This window comes from Mesoplodon bidens (assembly GCF_964165515.1).
Source record: "Mesoplodon bidens genome assembly, chromosome: 11".
Classification (NCBI taxonomy): domain Eukaryota; kingdom Metazoa; phylum Chordata; class Mammalia; order Artiodactyla; family Ziphiidae; genus Mesoplodon; species Mesoplodon bidens.
The window spans coordinates 46,833,616-46,853,418 of record NC_138167.1 but is presented as its reverse complement, the minus strand read 5'-3'; the positions used below and the strand labels follow the sequence as shown (position 1 = coordinate 46,853,418).

General features: G+C 56.7%; 2 protein-coding genes across 2 annotated transcripts; both read left to right on the top strand.

Moving 5' to 3' along the window:
- The first annotated feature begins 1,957 nt into the window (after positions 1–1,957).
- AQP2 (aquaporin 2) lies at positions 1,958–8,690 on the top strand. Its single transcript, XM_081248784.1, has 4 exons — positions 1,958–2,667; positions 5,816–5,980; positions 6,371–6,451; positions 7,081–8,690. The coding sequence occupies exons 1-4, from the start codon at positions 2,308–2,310 to the stop codon at positions 7,288–7,290; spliced, it is 816 nt and encodes a 271-aa protein (XP_081104910.1). The 5' UTR covers positions 1,958–2,307; the 3' UTR covers positions 7,291–8,690.
- Positions 8,691–14,519: 5,829 nt separating this feature from the next.
- On the top strand, positions 14,520–18,266 carry AQP5 (aquaporin 5). Its single transcript, XM_081250310.1, has 4 exons — positions 14,520–15,027; positions 16,147–16,311; positions 16,684–16,767; positions 17,560–18,266. Exons 1-4 carry the CDS (start codon positions 14,665–14,667, stop codon positions 17,743–17,745), a joined length of 798 nt encoding a protein of 265 aa, XP_081106436.1. The 5' UTR covers positions 14,520–14,664; the 3' UTR covers positions 17,746–18,266.
- Positions 18,267–19,803: the final 1,537 nt, after the last annotated feature.

Genomic DNA, 19,803 nt, shown 5'->3' with positions numbered 1-19,803 from the left:
ACTTACTAGCTGTGTGGTCTCAGGAAAGTTATTTAACCTTGCTGTCTCATTTTCCTCATCTCATAAAAAATGAGATGATAATTTTAGCTCAGGGACTTCCCTGATGGTGTAGTGGTTAAGAATCCACCTGCAAGTGCAGGGGACACGGGTTCAATCCCTGGTCTGGGAAGATCTCACATGCCGTGGAGCAACTAAGCCCGTGGGCCACAACTACTGAGCCTGTGCTCTAGACCCCGCGAGCCACAACTACGGAGCCCGTGTGCCACAACTACTGAAACCCGCGCGCCTAGGGCCCATGCTCTGCAACAAGAGGAGCCACCGCAATGAGAAGCCTGCGCACCGCAATGAAGAGTAGCCCCCGTTCGCCGCAACTAGACAAAGCGTGCACACAGCAATGAAGACCCGACGCAGCCTAAATAACTAAATAAATAAGGGAAAGCACAGCCCAAGTAGGGGCCCAGTCATGGTTGGTGCCCTCCCCTCCTTCCACACTTGGGTCCAGACCAGAATGTGGGCAAGTCACAATCTCTCTGGACTTCATGCTGTAATCTGTAAAATGGGATCCATAGGCTAGATGACCTCTAAGATCCCACTGGGTTCTAAATGTATGATCATGTGACTGAATGACCAACATACACATACACAAATTTGGGCTGGGGGTTAATGGGCTACAGAGAGAAGTCATGACACCGCTTTTGGGTATATCGGGAGGTAAGAGATTTTACACTTGACCAGGTTAGGGGAGATCCTGCCCAGAATCAAGGGTCAGTGGGCCACTTTCTCTCTCAAGATCATGAACACTTTGACCAAAGAGGAAAGACCAGAAAGGCTGTGTGGCCCATCCAAGGGCACACAGCAACACAAGGGGCTCCACTCTTCAGTCTCCAGTCACTCTCAGATTTCCATTCCTGGGACTGTGACTTGCCCAGGGACCTGCTGGACAGGAGATAGAGCAGGGCCCAGAGCCGGTCCCCTTAGTCACACTCTGAGCTTGACCCTGCCTTTGGGTCCCAGGAGAGGGAGCAGGGTTGGCAGGATTAGAGAAGTGCGATGAAATGGGGCTGGGGGGACTCCCAGACCTAAATGTCTCTAGACCTCGGGACAGAGTGGCATTGATGGCAGGAGGTGGCATTGCCCAGATGCTGGGCTGAGTGGGCTCCGAGGCCAGAGGGGTGCTTATTGCAGCCTCCCTGAGCCTGCACAGCTCACTGCCCCACAAAAAATGTCCTCCCCCTGTGACCTGGGTGGCTCTGAGCTCCAGGGTGTGCCTAGAGCCTGTCACAGCTTCTGGGACCCTGACATGTGAGTTTGGGGAGTCGTGGTCTCCACCTCAGAGTATTAACAATGTTATTAATACCAGGTGATACCAATTGATAGCTTGCTGTGGGCCAGGCACAGCTCTGAGCACTTTCTATGCATGAATTCATTTACTCCAAACCCCAAGCCCATGTACGTTTATTATCCCTTTTAAATCACAGAGATGGACCACGGAACGGAAGCCGCAGCTTCCTCGGTCGACCCCAGGTTGACTCCATCACCCAAGGCCAGGGTCCCAATGCCTCTGAAATCACCCCCTGCCTCCAGGCTATGGGAACTACTATTTGGCTGGGGTTTCAGGGAGCGAGTGAAGCTTAACGACTTATGGGTGATCGACTGCAAGAAAGCGAGCACAGAAGAGACACAAAACATTTATGCCTTGGAAGGTTCACGGCACATCAACCAGTTATTTTCCATTCCCTGCGAGAAAGAAGAATTGGAGGTGCGACAGAAGGAAGAACTTCCCAGTCACCAGAAGGGGTAGCGTTGGCACCCTGTCCCATGGTCAGTTTTGTAAGGTGTTGCCCCTGCCTTGGCCAACAGTTTGAATCAGAGAGAGGGGTTTGGCCGTGCAATCCCCTAGAGAATCCCCCTAGGACGGGGGCGGTGGGGGCAGGGGAGGCCCTGGGGCAACAGCCATGGGGTAACCAAGGGAACAAACACGGAAAACTAGGGGACGTCAGTCCTTATCTGGAGCTCATTAATGGGGAACATTATTCAGCTGTGAAGTCCAAGATGGGGTGATAGGCATGCTGCAGGCAGGGGTGGAGAGTGGGGGCAGGAGGCGGCCATAGGGGAGAAGAGGTATTGGCCCAAAGTCCACCTCCATCTCATGTGTCCAAAACCAGGCTGGAAAAACCCTATAAATGCCCATGACCAGCCTCCCCAGAGACCCTGAGATAGAAAGAGAGAGAAAGACGGGGAGAGAGAGAGAGCCGCAAGCTTCCCGTCCCTGAGGCCACTGGGCTAGCCCACTGAAGTCTCCACAGCATGTGGGAACTCCGATCCATAGCCTTCTCCAGGGCGGTGTTTGCAGAGTTCCTGGCCACACTCATCTTTGTCTTCTTTGGCCTCGGCTCAGCCCTCAACTGGCCCCAGGCCTTGCCCTCTGTACTGCAGATTGCCATGGCCTTTGGCCTGGCTATTGGCACCCTGGTGCAGGCTCTGGGTCACATCAGCGGGGCCCACATCAACCCTGCCGTGACTGTGGCCTGCCTGGTGGGCTGCCACATCTCCTTTCTCCGAGCTGCCTTCTATGTGGCTGCCCAGCTGCTGGGGGCCGTGGCCGGGGCCGCTCTGCTCTCTGAGATCACACCACCAGACATCCGAGGGGACCTGGCAGTCAATGTTGTGAGTAGCCAGAACTTTGTCCTTTCCACAGGGGCAGATCCTGGGGAGTCTCTTATAAAGGATGAGAGGGGAGGGACCAGATCTGGGTGAGGGTCTGGGTGAGGAGAGAGAGAGAGAGACTGAAAGAGAGGGAGGGTGGGTGTATGGGGGAGGGGCAGAAATTCGAGAGCCAGGAACACAGCTGCCATAGGAGAGTCAGGGCAGAAGGAACAGTAATGTCAGAGCAGAGGCTGGATACACACGGGTCTACTGTACCTTCTGTCCTGAGCCTCTCGGAGGAAGAGCAGCATCAAGGTTTCTGTTGACTTGGTACCTGCATTACAGAGAGGGCTGCGCTAGGACGCGGCAGAGGACAGGGTCCCAGAGCAGACATGCTTTACGAGCTGGGAGGAACCTCAGAGGGCTAGTCCCCAGCATCTTCTCGAGGGAAGAAGACCCAACATTTCTTCGGCATCTACTGTGTGCAGGCCTCACAGCAGGGGGTCCTCACGAGCCACACGTTGATACCTCACGACAGCCTTTGAGGGAGGGATGAGAAGATCCATTTCTTAAGGTCGCGGAAGCTGAGGTTCAGAAAGGGGAAGTACCAGAGCCAGCCTTCAAACCCAGGCTTGACTGCAAAACCCAGGATCTTTCCACCCCAAAAACATCCCCTCCCTGAGCCACCACCTAAGCCTTGTTTTGCAAACAAGGAAACTGAGGCTCAGAGAAGGGAAGCGACAGGCTAAAAGTCCTACAGTTTGTCAATACCAGAGTAAGCACCAGAACCCAGGACAAAGCTAAAGGGGCAAGGTCTCTCCAGACCTCGGAGAAGGTCCCCAGAGCCCATGAGCTAACTGCTGATTCCAGGAAGAGTGGCTAATTGGGAGCCTTGGGGACTTTGGGAGCTGAGGGTGACGCCGCAGCCCCTTCCCCCTCCCCAGCCTCCCCGTCTCCCGGGTCTGTGAAAGGCCTGGGCATCTCAGGGCATGGGTGGGAAGGGACAGTCTGTGTTCCCTCAACACAGCTCTTGCTCCATCCCCCATCCCAAGCCAAGAAGGCAAGTGCCTCTTTTGTGCCTCAGTCTCCTGCATTTCTTGGCCTTCTCTATCCCTGGGCCACTGGATAAGAGCTCTGATGTCTCTGAAGAGTCCTGCACAGTCTCTGTGGCCATCCCCTCCTCTGCACAGGTGGCCTTCCTCATGCAAGGGGCAGGGGTATCCCAACTGGAGAACTTCTCTCTTCTTCAAAATGGAAAATATCATTAGGCTGGGGGCTCAAGGTGGAGAAAAGGCGAGAGTGGCCATGGTGGTGGACAGACTGAGAAATCTGACCATTTCCATTGAGAAGGAAATTAGTTCAATCTGCAGCAAGATGAGGTGTGGTTAGACTGAGAGAGGAACTTCCTGAGAGCATGGCCAAGAAAGTCTCAAGAATGTGTGGTTGGGGAACCTCCTCTAATAGCAGGGCAATGGGAGGGCTAAGGGGCCATGAGGACATGGCCTCCTGCTCTCCCATCATCTCACAGTTGACTAGGGCCCTCAGAAGGGAAGGGTCTGAGGAGGCCCCCCCAAGTTACTGCTCAGCATTTACCATCTTGAGGGACTGGGGAGAACCTTCCTGGCTGGAATGGGGCAGCAGTGGGACTGACTTGTCCTGAAGCTAGTGAGAGCTAGTTGACCCCCATGGGTGTCCCAAGTATCCTCTGAGGTCACTGGAAAAGCCAGTCTGTCCACCAAGAAGTTACCATTGACGCGCATCTGCTTCGTGCTAGGCCAGATTTCATCTCATTCTAGGTACAACACTGTAAGGTGAATTCTGTGATTCTCCACCCTGAGTGGTAAACTGAGGTTCATCATTTAATTGGCTCAAATCACAGAACCAGTGTCAGCACCTGGAAGTGGACCCAGAGCTGTCTGACACCAAACCCACATCCACAGTGTCTCCCTTAGATCCACTGTTTACCAGTGGGAATGGAGCTGGGGTTCTGCCCTTGTCGTTTCTGTTTCTCAGACAGTCCTCCAGGATCCATTCTGTTATCCCAATTTTACAGAAAGACAAACTGAGGCTGAAATAAGTAGGGCCCCACAGCAAGTCAAAAGCGCCAAAGTGTCTGCCTTCAAAGCTCTTCACTGCCGCCCACGATAGGCTCTGACATTGGAAGACCTGGTGGGGAGGGGGGCATGGGGGGTGGTTGAAGTTCGACTCTAGAGAGACCCAAGGGTGCCAGCTTGAGGGCTAGGACCCGGGGTTGGGGTTCAGGGCCTGGAGAAGGATCGTGGGAGCTCAGAACTATCACAGCTCCACCCAGGGCAGTGCCCAGAGAGGGCAGGATGTGGGGCATAAGATGACAAAACCCAGAAAGAAATCCAGCACTGGGTGCAGCCCAGTTATGAAATCGCCTTTTTGCTCAACCCCAAGTACTCTTGTTACCCAAGGCAAGGTCTGCTGGGACCATGGGCACCCCACATGGGGTGACGAGGCACCAAAGTACAGGGCTCCAGCACCCCAACCTCAACCTCTGGAGGATGTGCGGGGAGCCAATCCACAGGGCAAAATTGAGGCCTGAAATGCAGGATGGAACAGGCAAGGTCAAAGGGAACAGGCAAAGGTTAGAGGAAAGAGCTGTACAATGCAGTGACAGAAGGAAGGGGCACACTAGCGCCATCCCCAGAGCCAAGCCCCTAGATCCTGTTCCTGGGAGCCCCTTGACCACAGGAGGAAAGACCGCAGGCCTCTCGTTACACCAGTATCTTATGGCTTAAACAGAGAGGAAGGTCTTCCTATTGCCTGGCCTAAAGCTTCCTGCTGCAATCAAAACCTCTTCTTTCCTTGTTCTTCAGGAAGCAGAAATTATGGATCTCAGCATCCTTTTCCTTTCACATTGCAGGCGCACAACCCCAGCTCCCAAATCTAATGGGCTATGGAGTCAGTTTCCCTACATCTGGCCTGGGGACCACAAGCAGTTGTAGGGTCCATCCCCCTGCCTTTGTGCCATGGCCCAGGAAGGAGCCATCAGTAGTTTGGACTAAGGTGGCTGGTGAGCCCTGATGTTCTGGATTGCTGCCCGGAAGCCTATCTGGAGCTTTGACTGCAGGTGGGCAGGAAGATGGCCCCAGTGTGGGGAGCATGCTCAGTGTGTCCCCCCCCACCCCCTCTCTGTCCCCAGCTCAGCAACAACTCGACAGCTGGCCAGGCCGTTACTGTGGAGCTTTTCCTGACCTTGCAGCTGGTGCTGTGCATCTTCGCCTCCACGGATGAGCGCCGTGGAGACAACCTGGGTACCCCCGCCCTCTCCATTGGTTTCTCTGTGGTCCTGGGCCACCTCCTCGGGGTAGGTCATGGCCACTGGTTCCAGTCTCCCTGGAGGGAGAGACACACAGACCTACCGCAAGGAAAGAGACACACAGACACTCTAGAGACGGATACACAGAACGCCCCAAAGTGAGAGCCACAAAGACCCGAGAGGGACAGATACACAGAACTCCCAAGAGGGAAAGACACATGGACACACCCCAGAGGGTTTGACTCCCATATACCACAAAGGGACAGATATCACTCCAGCTTCAAATGAATAGCGAACCCTGTAAATATAACATGAACTCCATTGTCCATCGCATGGATTCCCTTTAGGCTTAGGTCAAGCACTGGAGAGAGGCACAGAGACTCCCCCCCGCCCCTTCCTCCCCTCCCTCCCCTCCCTGACCCCTGCCTCCCATTGCAGATCCATTACACTCGCTGCTCCATGAATCCTGCCCGCTCTTTGGCTCCAGCTGTGGTCACCGGCAAGTTTGACAATCACTGGGTAATGGCTGAAACCTCCCTGCCTTCCCCTCCCCCAGAAACCCATCTGGCTGGAAGAGCTTGGGGTGGGATCAGCAAACCCTCCACAGTCCTCCTCTTGGGGCCCCGTGGAGTCTTGGGTCCACCATTCAGGTCTGACGCCAAAGACTCTGTTTCCGCATCTGTAAATGAGGATAAGAGCAGTTGTTGCTTTGGCTTTTTGTAAAGATTAAGCGAGGTAACTGGTGTAAAACAGATGACGCAGTGCCTTAGAACTCGATAAATGGTAATATTTATCCTACATAATACATTTCTATTATTTAGCACTTACCTAGTACTTAGTATGTGCCAGGACTTCTTCTAAGTGCTTTGCAAATATTGACTCATTTAGTTTTTCACAAGAACTCCAGAAATTACGTCTTATTATAGTGAGGAAACAGGCAGAGAGGGTAAGTAACTTGTCCAAGTTCACCCGGGGCAGTCGGCTCCAATTCGCACCATTAGCCCAAATTAACAAGTCTTCCCAGTTGCTCACTAGTCACTGATAACTACGCGGACACGCATTTGACTACATTCACCGCGTGAGGCCCCCTTTCAAAGGGAAGGGGGGAGAGGAGCACTCCCGCGAGGCGCCCTCTCGCTTGCCCCCAGGTCTTCTGGGTCGGACCCCTGGTCGGCGCCATCCTGGCCTCCCTCCTCTACAACTACATCCTGTTCCCGCCCGCCAAGAGCCTGTCGGAGCGCCTGGCCGTGCTGAAGGGGCTGGAGCCCGACACCGACTGGGAGGAACGCGAGGTGCGGCGGAGGCAGTCGGTGGAGCTGCACTCGCCGCAGAGCCTGCCTCGGGGCAGCAAGGCCTGAGCGCCCGGGCCGGGCTCGGGGGAGCTCGGGGGAGCGCCCGCCACCCCCGCCGGAGCCCCTCTTCCCAGGTGCGAAGCCGGCCCCCGGTGCAGAGTAGTTGCTTCCAGGACGTGCCGAGGCCAGGGCGGGGACAGCGGTGAGCGTGGCAGATCCCTTGCCTTGAGGCTGCGGGGCAGCGAGTAGCCGAGTAGTCGACCCCGTGGCGCCTTGCAGGGAGCTGGGACTTGGGCACCGAGCTGGGGGGGAAGGGCAGAGGAAGGCTCTGGAGAGCCTGCGCGGTGTACTGGGTGGCCTGCGGGGGACGGGGTCTGGGAACCGGGCATCGGGTTTTGCGCGTTCATCCCCCAGTGCCTCTCTGTCCCCAGGTGCAGGGGTGTGCATGCTCCTGAGTGTAAGCAGGTGTGCCTGTGGTGATGCAAGTGTGCAATGGCTGGCCACCTCTTACTCCCCTCTTGACCCCTCCCTCCCCCACCTGCAATAAATCCACTTCCTCTGCAGTGGATGAGTCCTTCCGGCCATGCATCCCCAGGAGCTCTAAGTGTGCTTCCCAGGAGAAGGGAAGAGGAGGGTATGGAGGCCATTTGAGAGAGCTGAAGGGAGGCACTGATATCCAACCCCTCCCCTGCCCCTTCTGGAAAATTTCCCCAAGCAGCAGCACTGGGTCCTAAGACTTGCCAGGACCCTTTGCTAGACGTAGTGAGGTATCAACCAGAGAACAGCTCCCGAAGTGGCCTCCGGCCGTGGTGGGGGTGGGTGGGAGGGGGAGTGGCCAAGGACCTCCTTCCTGCCCTAAGAGGGGACCTCGCCCAGGGAGGAAGCAGGCATGTGTGTGTGTGCCTGCCGCACAAGTGTACATGCGTGCGACCTCATCTCCAGGGGGGGCTCCAGACTCAGAGATTAGCCTCCCACTGTGGCAGAGAAAACAAAAGGCCTTTGTAGGCCCCTGGCCTTTGTCTTGGGAGAGGGGGAGATTTGCAACTAGACACTTCTTGAAAGGAGACACTCAGTTTCACAAGTGAGTCCTCTCGCCCAGCACACACCTATGGCTGGCTGGGCAAGGCACTCAGGCACGCAACCACAGGCACCAGGCAACACGCCTCCATCACCCATCTCACCGCCAGCCACCCTCCCCAGGCAGCGCTCTTCTTCCTCTCTCTCCCTTCCACCCCCCCAGCCCTGGTGCTCCCTCCCTTCTGGCTCCCACAACAGGACATGACTGTGCAGAGAGCACCCTAATGCTCTCAGGACCAAAGAAGGGAGATGACTTGTCCAGGCAGAGGCAGGACTATGTCTAGAGCTGGGCTTCTAAATTTCCAGGCCAATGCAATGGTTCTCAAATGAGATTAACTAGGATTGAGATGATGCACGTAAAGTGCTGTGTGAACTGTATTCCTCATACCATTATCATGCATTATTCGGATCATTTCATTAGTTCTGATTCCTGGGGGGAGAATGCAGAAGGGGCCTGACCTTTGGCCTCCTTTATCTCCTTTAGTTGGTGGTCAAAGCAAAGGAGAGCCTTGGGGCCCCAAGGTGTGGGCAGGAGATGGGTTTGGGGCTGGCCCCATCTGGTCCAGCCCCTTAACCTCTCCCAACCCTGAGCACACACTGGCTGTTCTCCCCTCCCTTCTCCCCACCACCCAGACCATCCATTCTACCCTACCTCTCCAGCCTGCTGCACAGCTAACCTAAGAATCACACCTTGAGCCCCCTTCTCCATGCTCTGTTGCTTCCATGCTTTCAAGGCTTTTATCTGTGTCTGTCCCACACTGCACCAAGCGCCACTGTGCACCAGTTTCCAGCCCCTTTGGGCCCTCCACTCCCTTCAGAGACTGACTGTGTATGAGGAACACATCTCTGTAATTATGCCCACGACCTCCTCTATGCTCTTGTCTGTCTTCCTTGACCAAACCTCCCTTCGGGTTAGGAGGTCATAGGTGCTATGGAGATGATTCTCCCAATCCCCGACAGCTGATGACAGTCGCTTAGACTCACTACCGGGGGAGGGGTTGAGTCAGAGACCAAAGTGACTTCTGGGGCTGTACTCCTGGCAGCTGAGTGTCCTTGCTCTGGAAGTTCAAGGGCAGCAAGGCACTGAGCTGTGAGCCAAGCCTGGATGTGTCTCAGGTATTTCATCCTCACCTCACCTCTACCCAACAGATCCCTCTAGAAGTTGCCAAGAATTTCTCTCTAGTCTGTTCTTCTTCCAAGATTGCATCTCCCCCCCAAAGTAAATGTGAGATCCCCACCACTTCCAGCCCCAATTGCCCAGTTTGGGGTCACTGAGGTCAGAGGTCAAAGCAGGATTCAAGTGATGGGAGTGGAGGGGAACTGACACCTATTAAGCATCTCTTGTCCCAATTTCTGTGCTGGGTGCTTTACCTGCGTTAGCTCATCTAATCCTCCTAAAACTTCAGGCAGGTTAGGGAAGGACAGCAGCCAGAAGTCATGCTGGGTTTTACCTTTTCCAAAGCACTCCCTTATCATCTCCTGTAATTATCTCCCAACCCCTTGAGATAGGGCAAGCAAATACTGTCCTTCCCATTTTAGGCTGAGGCTAAAAGACTGGTCTAAAGTTACACAGCTGTATATAGAGCTAAGACTTGAACTCAGGACTTCTTATGCAAAATCTCATGATGTTTCCACTCAGAAGTCAGACGAGACGAGGCCTGTGCTGAGGCCAATCCTAGGCCCCTCCTGGGAGCCCCTGGCAGAAACCAGCGCACACAACCCAGCCTGTCCAGCCCAGCCTGCTGCCTTGTGGTAGACATGGGGCCTTGGGGAGGGCCGTGGCCAGGGAGGGAGAAAATGACAAAGACACGAGCTGGTTTCTGCCCTTGAAGAGCACCCAGTCTGGAGGAGGGTGCATGTCAAACACACGCCAAACCAGACAGAGGCAGGGAAGCATGGAGGCAGATGAACAGACCTTCAGGTCCCCAAGCTGGAGACTGAGAAGATTCTGAGCTGGGGGCAGGAGTGGCTGACCACTGGGTCCCAGCTGCCTCCACCTCCACGCTCCCACTTTGTGCCAGATGACTTTGCACCTGCACATGTTGCTTCCATATTATTTTGTATCTTTTAAGCTGTGATTCTGTATCTAGGCAGTGCCTCCCAGCTAGACTGTGAGCCCGTTGGGGGCAGGGCTCCTTCCGGTTCTTGGATGGCACCCTCCTCTCTATCTTCCCTCCGCACACAGTAAACACTCAATAAATGCTCATTTGTCAATAAATGCTGTTTCTTTCACAACTTAGAAACGGTCCGTGCAGTCCAAGGTGCCAGCAGACAGCCTGGGGTCTGTGGCATGTCATGAGCTTCCCAGAGCTGCTGCTAGGGATGGTGCAGAGGGGATTTCAGTGCTGAATAAGCTCAGCTAGGAGAACTCTGGTGGCCAATTCCCACTGTCAGCCTGGCCAAAATGGGCATGCTGGGCTCTGTCACCCAGGTGGCACCACAGGGAGGCCACCAGGACATGGGCCAGCTGTGTGTCCTCCAGAGACAGTGTAGGACAGCCCCTTTTGGTGCCCTCGTGCTGGCTGTAGCACCATGTTGGGAAGTCAGGGCAGGGACCCTAGGGTCTAGGACAATGCCTAACACTCAGCATGTCCAAAACTGGCCTTCTGCTCGTCTCCCCAAACCTGCTTCTGCCACAGTCCTCCCCATCCCAACTGAGGGCAACTCCATCTTTCCAACTGCTCAGGCCAAAAGGCTTGAGTCATCTTTGACTCCTTCTCACACCCGTCCCTGACTCCACCAGGGAACCCTGTCAGTTCTACCTCCAAGGGATCCAGATCCCATCGCTCTCACCTTCAGCACCCACACTCAGGGCCAGGCCACTGCGTCCCCGCTTCCATTCCTGCCCCTCCCATCTCTTCTCTACACAGCAACAGAGGCGTTGTGTTAAAACTGTCAGCCCATGCTAGTCCCCGCGCAATGACTCCCTCACTCTTTTGAGTGAAGCCTGCGGTCCTTCAGGTGACACACAAGGTCTGCCCACTGCTACCACTCTCTGCCCTCCCTTTCTCCTGCTTCAGCAACACAGGCTGCTCCCTCTGCCTGGAAGGTTCTTCCCCAGATACGTGCACGGTTCTTTCCCTCTCCTCTTGAAACCAAGCAGGACCCTGTGGGGCTCCTGGGCACAAAAGCCTTTCTGTGTCCCCGTCTCTGAGTTCCAAAGGGCAGGTTCAAACAGTTGCTAATCAGGGAAGGGAGGGGATATGGAGACAAGGAAGGAGCAGTCAAGAAACAGTAGTACAGCTTTGGGGGCATGGTCCTGGTTCCCCCTCAAGGGATATATATATAATGTTATCTTTGAGCTCTTCTGAAGAACTAAAACCCTCACCAAATGGAAGATATGATGAAGCACTCTTCATTCCAGAGAAGGTCACAGTTCGCCCATCATAACCTGACACCAGATGATCTCTGGATTGAAGGAATGCGGTCCCTGCATGCACCCTGATCCTTATCAGCAACCCTGCCCCTGGACTATAAGACTTCTCACACAGGCCCCCCCAGGGTGGAACATACAGTTTTGAGGGCATTAGCCTACTGTGTCCCCCTTTACCTGGCAAAACAATAGAGCTATTCTTTTCTACTTCACCCAAAACTCTGTCTCTGAGATTTAATTTGACGTTGGGGTACAGAGGCCAGATTCGGCTTCACTCTTCAAGTCTTTGCTCAGATGTCACCTTCTCAGTAAGACCCACATGACAACCATTTAAAATGCAAAGAACCAGTTTCCCATATTCTATTTTTCCATAGCACTTAACCACACTCTATTGTACTATATAATTTCAATATGTCCATTGTTTATTGTCTGTCTCCTTTCACTAGAATATTAGCTCCACAACACAGAGACATTGTCTGCTGGCTCATGGCTATATCCCCAGTGCCTAGAACAGTGCCTGGTACATAGTAAGTGCTCAATAAGTCTCTGTGGAATGAATGAATGGCCGTTCCCCAAACCTGGGGATATGTGGAGTCCTGGCAGCATCACCCGCTGCCAATTACCCTACCATTTCTACCCTCAGCCAGAAACTGCTCCCAAAGAACCAAGGGGGCCCAATATCAGGAGAGGAAGAAGGGGTTCCCCCCGAGAGATTCTAACTTTCTGTGCCACACATGGGAAGATCCATCTCCCAGCCCAGAGTGGTCCCAGGGAAGCAATACTCTGGGTCTGTGGCAGGGAAGGGTCCAAGGGCTCAGGGCAAAGATAATTGCAGCATATAGGCGCTCTTGTGACAACCTGGGGACAGAGTGACCCTGATGGTTAGAGAGAGGCGGAAGAGCCTTTAGCACAGGCCTAGGAGATGTAGCCAGCTGCCCCCATTTGAGCAATCTGGACAGATAGGGTCTCCTTCTTCAGCCACACCAGGCCACTTCTGACGACGCCGTGGGTCCCATCTCAGGTCATGTGTGACCCTGGGCAAGGCAGAACCTCTCAGTCTGATCTTCCTCACAGGTAGCTCGGAATTTAATCACACAGTGGAGGCCAAAGCCATTTGTTAGCTGTAAAGGATTGGTCTCACATCCTCAAGTAGGAGCTTCCTTCCCCTGGTGACACTGCCGAGTCCTTCCCACTCCACGTGTGGATTCACAACAGTGCCTGAAGAGAGAGGATGAAAAAGAAGGTGGAAGGGGGCAGACTGGAGGCAAGTTCAGCAGTGAAAAGGCTTAGTCCCCAAAGGCCTCTGGGGTCATGAGGGTCATTGTTCCAGTCTGTACCAGTCTGAACAAGGCCCGCAGAGCCCGGAGCCCTAAGCCCAGATGAAGATCCTGAATACAGCTGCCATGCTCTGCCAGGGGCAGGGCCCCAGGACCCATGGCAGAAGGGACAGATGGGCCTCCTGCCTTAAGAGGAGAGACCTGGGGGAGGAGCTGCTCCAGCAGGAAACCGGGGCAGAGCAGGAACAATAGCGAGGTTTCTTCCTTCCCTGTTTTCTTTGGCATCTTAGCTGCCACAGAGCCCACATCCCGCTCCTCCAGGTCCTTGGCTTCCCTCCACGCCCCTCCCTTCAGCCCCCTGACAGAGGAGCACCTGTCCTCTCCCTCTGCTGCACTCTCTCACTTTGCTCCACACAGAGCCCTCGGGGGGTTTTAACATCACAGTCACAACTTGAGGAAACTTTACTGAGCCTTACTCTGTGCCAAGCACTGTGCTGAGTGCTTCCTAACGACATGTCATGGTAGTGGTGGTGGGGTCTTTAGTGCATCTCCACTCCTGGAATCCTGGCGTGCGTCCTTGCCCCTCTTCCAAGCCCTCGAAGGGCCCTCCAGCCTCATTCCCCACATGCCTAACCTGTGGGTAGGAAGAAGGAAGGGTGGGAGGGGTGGGTGGAAAGCAGCTGGGAGCTCAGAGGGAAGGGGCAAGAGTGGGGGGGCGGCGAGGAATGGGACTGGAAGGAAGTGTCACCGAGCCCAGGGGTAGGAGGACTTGACTTTGAGGGAACTAAAAAAGACCACATGTAAGAGACACAGACATGGAAAAGGATGTAGAGACAAAGTCATAGAGAGTAAAAGAGATGAGGAAAGGTGAAATAGAGAGAGTAGATAGGATGGCTGAGTCCGGCGCAGGCTGGCACGGTGCCCACTTATCTCAAAACGCCGCCTCTCCAACCCTGGAGGCCTGCCGGGCCGAGTGGGGGAGAGGCCCATGATGGCCGGACCGCCCCGCACGGCCCTGCCCGCCGCCCGCCCCTGCCACCGGCCGGTAGGGAGCTGGATGGCGGCGGCGCTGTCCTCAGGGAAGCCCATCTTTCCAACCTTGCCGGGCGCGAAGCCGCGTCAGGATGCCCAGGTCGCAGGAGGAAAAGGAGGAGCTGGATGGACCCAGCGCCCGAAGAGAAGAAAAGGGGAAGACCATGGCCGGAGATAAAGGTCCAGCGGAGACAGACGGCCGGAGGTCGGTAGGACGGGAGAGCCCGGACCCGACAAAGTCTCCCGGGAGGCCCGGGACAGGCAGCGCGGAGTAGAGCGCGGGAGCCGCCCGAAGCGCACCATGCGCGGGTCCCAGGCAGCCCGACGGGTCTACACCGCCAGCCGGGTCACGTGGCCCGAGCGGGCGGGCTGCTGCCCGGGCGCGGGGGAGGGGAGCGCGGGGCCGGGGTCAGCGGCGAGACCGCGGCGGCCTTGAAGTTCCCTCCCAGCGCGCAGTGCTGGCCGCCGGGTGCGGGAGCCGCCCACTGCCCCCGCCCGCGCGCCCGCCCGCCCCGCCGCGGGGCGCCGGCCTTGTATATAGCGCGCCCCGCAGGGCCCGCGCCAGGAGACGAGCCACGCCGCGGGCGCCTGAGAGCGCTCGGCGCCCGGGAGCCAGTACCCCCGGCCCGCTGCGCCGCCGCCCCGACGTGCGACCCCTGCGGGGGCTGCTGCCTGGAGACCATGAAGAAGGAGGTGTGCTCCGCGGCCTTCCTCAAGGCAGTGTTCGCAGAGTTCCTGGCCACCCTCATCCTCGTCTTCTTCGGCCTCGGCTCGGCCCTCAAGTGGCCGTCCGCGCTGCCTACCATCCTGCAGATCTCGATGGCCTTCGGCCTGGCCATAGGCACCATGGCCCAGGCCCTGGGGCCCGTGAGCGGTGGCCACATGAACCCCGCCATCACGCTGGCCCTCCTACTGGGCAACCAGATCTCCCTGCTCCGGGCAGCCTTCTACATGGTGGCGCAGCTGGTGGGCGCCATTGCCGGGGCTGGCATCCTCTATGGGGTGGCACCGCGTGATGCCCGAGGCAATCTGGCCGTCAACGCGGTGAGTGCCCACGGGGCTGGTTGTGGGGCAGGGACCCTGTGGTGGGCTCTGGACCTGGCCCCCAAACCCCATCTCCAGAATGGGTGCCACAGAGTGGTCCAGTGCACACCTCTGCCAGGAAGGTCACAGCCTCCTAAGGCCGGGAAGATGAATCTCCGTGTGTGCCCCTCAGCCCACTGCTGTGGTTCATATTCACCTCCTCTGCCTGACCCCCTCTTGCTGCCCCATCCTGGCCTCTCTCCTGGTGCCTGCCTACTGCCCCTCTTTTCTTACCCCAAACTTCGCTCTCTTCTCCTGTCTTACCTCTGAGCTCTTCTGTCCTCTTGGGCGCCTCATTGCTCCTGGGTGCTCCTCAGCGGAGTGGTCTCATGGAACCATCAGAGAGAGGTGGGTTGTGATACTGTCTTCGGTGACCCTGGCCTCTCCCAGTCTCGTTTTTCTCACTCACACTACGTGGGAATGGCCACAATAGCAGGGACGATTACGTGGGACTCCTCCATAACAGCAGGAGTCGGGGACTTACGTTTAGAAACCGTGCTTGTGAACTCCCTGATGCGGTGCCAGCGCGTACAGTCCCTGATGAGTATTGGTTCCTGCTCCTGGCCCCCTGCTGCCTCCCCCTCACGCAGCCCCAGATTCAGCCCCCATGCCCCATGCAAACTGGGTTCATTAATCAAACACAGAGGAGGATTTTCTCGGCCATTGTCAAGTGGTGAGTCAGCCCCACCAGAGAGACGGGTTTGAGGTTGGAACTGGCAGCGGGTCAGGCACAGGCCGGAGGCTGGCTTGGGGGGGTGCTGTAAGCAAACTGGGCAGCTGCCCATAGGAGGGAGGGTAAATGCCAGCTTGTGGGGATTGGGGACTGGGCAGAACGAGTGACAGGCCCGTATCCAGGAAGAGCTCCCCTCACACTTGCCCTTTAGCCACAGCTTTGCGCTCCAAGCTTTGTGCTCACTGCGAAGTATGTCGTGTCTTCAGCAGATGACCTCCCTGATGTGACAGGGCTTGGCTTCCAGGTGCTCAGGCTCTAGATGTCCCTGGAGACCAAAAGCCCATCCCCCCAAGTCCCTGGCCATAGAGCCAGAAGAAGGCAGGGTCTAACACACCCTTCCCTTGCAGCTCAACAACAACACAACTCCGGGCCAGGCCGTTGTGGTGGAAATGATTCTGACCTTCCAGCTGGCGCTCTGTATCTTCTCCTCCACCGACTCCCGCCGCACCAGCCCTGTGGGCTCCCCAGCCCTGTCTATTGGCTTGTCCGTCACACTGGGCCACCTGGTGGGGGTGAGCAGTGCTGCCCCTTGGGGCAAATAATGGGGAGTACCTTCTGGACCGATGAGCCTGGCAGTTAAGGCCTGGAGTGGAGCTGCTCTGCTCGGGCCCAGACTTGATCCCCTCAAACCTTCTCTAGTCTGAGGAAAGATGGAAGTGAGTGGGAGCTGGGATGGGGGCAGGAAGCCAAGCCCAAGCGCAGGACAGAGAGGAGAGGAGGGGTCCGTAGGAACCTGTGGAGGGAGAGGTCACCAGCCTAGGAACTGGGAGACAGTTGGAGACCTGGCTGAGCCCCTGCACTGCTGGGGGACCCGGGGAGACTCCGGGTCGGGTGGGAGTAGACAAGCACGCTGCCCTCCTCACCACCTCCCTCCCTCTGTCCAGATCTACTTCACCGGCTGCTCCATGAACCCGGCCCGCTCTCTCGGCCCCGCAGTGATCATGAAGCAGTTCAGCCCCTCGCACTGGGTGAGTCTGGGCCTCCCCTGGCTCCCTGGCAATGAGGGCCTAGAAACCCGGCCTTAGCAGGTGACGGCTAACAGGACTTTCCGGATGATGGGGGCCTAGAGCTTGGGGGTGGCTGGAGAGAGAAGGAGATGCAGCCAGAACGAGGACAGGGGTGGGGGTAGATTTTTTAGGCAGGGGACCCTGGTTTGAGGGGAGGGACTGTCTATGTGTGTCTGTCCCTCTAGGGAAGGGAAAAGGATCTGTACTCCAGTGTTGCTCTCTGAGGATTTTGCTTCCATCTTTCTGGGTGGTGGGGGGCAGGGGGTCCGTGTGTCTGTCCTCTTTGATGTTTTATTTATCTGTCCCTGTTGGGGGAATGGGGAGAGCCTTCCTTCCTGTGGGTCTGTCCCTCTGGACAATCTGTCTGTCATCTCCTTTGAGAGCTCTCCAGAGTCTGTCTGTCTCCCTGTGTGGAAGGGAGAGGCGTTCTGTTCATCTCTCCGAGGATCTCCATGTCTGTTCCCTCTGAAGGTTCATTTGTCTCTCTTTAGGGTGGGGTTGGCGGGGCCCTGTCCCTCTGGAGATGCCTGTCTCCTCTGAGGATCTGGGTGTCTGTGGTCCATGTCGCTGTCATTGGGGAGTGGGGTGTCAGTATATCTGCCCCTGAAGTGGGGAGAAGTCTTTCCTTCGGGAGGTCTGGACGTCTCTCTGGCTGTCTCCTCTGAGAGGCCCATGGGTCTGTCCTCTGGAGGGGGAGGTCTTGGTCTCGGAGGCCTGGGGCTCAGCCCACGGACACTGCTCTGTCTCCACCAGGTGTTCTGGGTGGGGCCCATCGTGGGGGCTGCCTTGGCTGCTGTCCTCTACTTTTACCTGTTCTCCCCCAACTCCCTGAGCCTGAGTGAGCGTGTGGCCATCATCAAGGGCGCGTCTGAGCCCGAGGAGGACGGAGAGGAGCAGCGAGAGGAGCGGAGGAAGACCATGGAGCTGACTGCCCAGTGACCAGCATCACGCAGCGCCCAGCCTCTCAGCCCCTGAACCGCAGGGGGAAAGAAGAGAAATACGTGACGGCAAAGCTTCCTTCCCCCGCAGCTGGGGAGGAGGTGCTGACTCCCCAGGCTGAACAGTTAGAGTTGGAGCAGGAACACAGGGTGGGACTCTTGGGGTGGGGGCCAGGGGCTGGGGTCTGGTGGGGAAGGGGTCTCTCTGGCACAGGGCAGACTGCTGCAGCGAGGTCAGACCTCAGGGATCGTGAACACAGTGCTAGGCTTGCAGGCTGCCCCAGGCCACGCCAGGAAAGGGTGGCTGGCAGTCTGTGTCCCCTCCCTCTCCCCAGCCCCTCCTCAAGAGCCAGGGGGATCCCAGCCCCCGGGACAGCAGAGGCTGACCCTCCCCAGAGCTCTTGAGGAGGGAGGCAGACTGGTTCATTACATGCCACCTTATTTATTTCTGCTCAAGGATGCATGGGGTAGGGCTGCTGGTGTTAGGGGCGGAGGCTTCCCAATAAACCACTGACATTCATGTTCGGCCTCGTCTCTCTCCAGAAGCCTCACCTCAGGATACTCTGGCTCATCACCTCTCCTCCTCATCATCCCACACCCTCTTCCACCGTCTCCACAATCCTCTGTGGAAAGACAGGGAAGCTGAGGCCAGGGGAGGCTTAGAGAGTCAGAGATGGGGTTGGGAGGAGAGAGAGAAAGAGACCAAATGTAGCAACAGAGCTAGAGGTCAGGGGGGGGCAGTGGGAGCAGAGAAGGAGGGGTCCTCACCGAGCCCAGCCTCTACCAGCCATGGTTCCCACTGTCTTCCCCTCTGGGCCTGTAGCTCTGCCATTACCTGCTCTTGTCCCCTTGCCACTGACACTCCTTAGGAAACCCCCTTAATCTCACTAAGCCTCCCATCTCTTAAGCTATAAAGTGAGGATAAAAAATGCTTTCCTCACAGGGTCGTTGTGGGGTCAGATGAAGGGAGGGAGTGAGATTCCTGGGACTGGGCTGCTCTCTGTGGCGAAAGGGGCACACAACAGCTCAGGACACAACTCCTCATCAGAGTTACTCTGGCTTTGAGTTCAAACCTGGTTGTGCAACTTTGGATAACACAAGCTCTCTGAGTTTTAATTACCTCATCTGTAAAATGGGGATACTTGTACCCATTTCATGGATTGTTATGAGGATAAAATGAAACAATGGATAAAAGGGAAACACTTGTGCAAACAGGGACAGGCACCTCAGATCGAGGGCTCGATTTGCTAGTGTGAAGAAAACCCAGCACGTCCACAGCTGGGACCCCAGCCACACCGCAGTTCTGGGCCTCTGCTCTCCCGAGAGTGTTTAAACCTGAGCTCGCGCTTCTCTCTGGTGTGGGAACCTCTCCCCCGTGGTTTTCAGTTTTGCCTCAGAAGAGGAGGGCCCAGCAGGGCCAGGAGATGGACTGAGCAGCGATGGGAGAAGCTATAGACAGTGGCTGGCCAGGGTCAGTCCCAGGGGCTGGGGGTGAGGAGGGGCAGACTCCCCAGCCCTCCTCCAAACTTGAGTCTCGTATATGTAAATGGTAGCGGCAGCCGGCACCCTGCCCTGCCTGCCTGGCGGCTTGCAGTTAACACCAAATGGCAGTGTGTGTGAAGCCCCGGTAAAGGAGCAGTCCCCCACCCGCTGCCTCCACCCCTGCCCCTACCCAAGAGACCGGCGCGAGTGCCAGCTCCGACCAGCAGGGGGGGACCTCGTCCACCGAATCCTCCGCTACCGCGCTTCCTCTTCCCCAAGTCCCGGGTCTGGGCCAGATGCGGCGTGGAGGAGAGGGGGCCCTGGGGAGTCTTTCAGGCCTGGGTCCCCTAGGCCACCAGGAAGCAGCTATCCCCGGCCCCCACCCCCACCCCACTGTCTGGGAGTGGGTACAGAAGAGAGGGGATTCCTCCGCCCGCGCAGGGGCTGCCAGTTTCATCTGGTAGGAGAGTGGACAAGGTAACAGGATGGAGAGATGGAGGAGGACTAGGGGTCAAGGCCAAGGATAGACAGAGGGTTGGCTGTCTAGATGGGTGGGCAGGAGGAGCGGTTGCTGGGA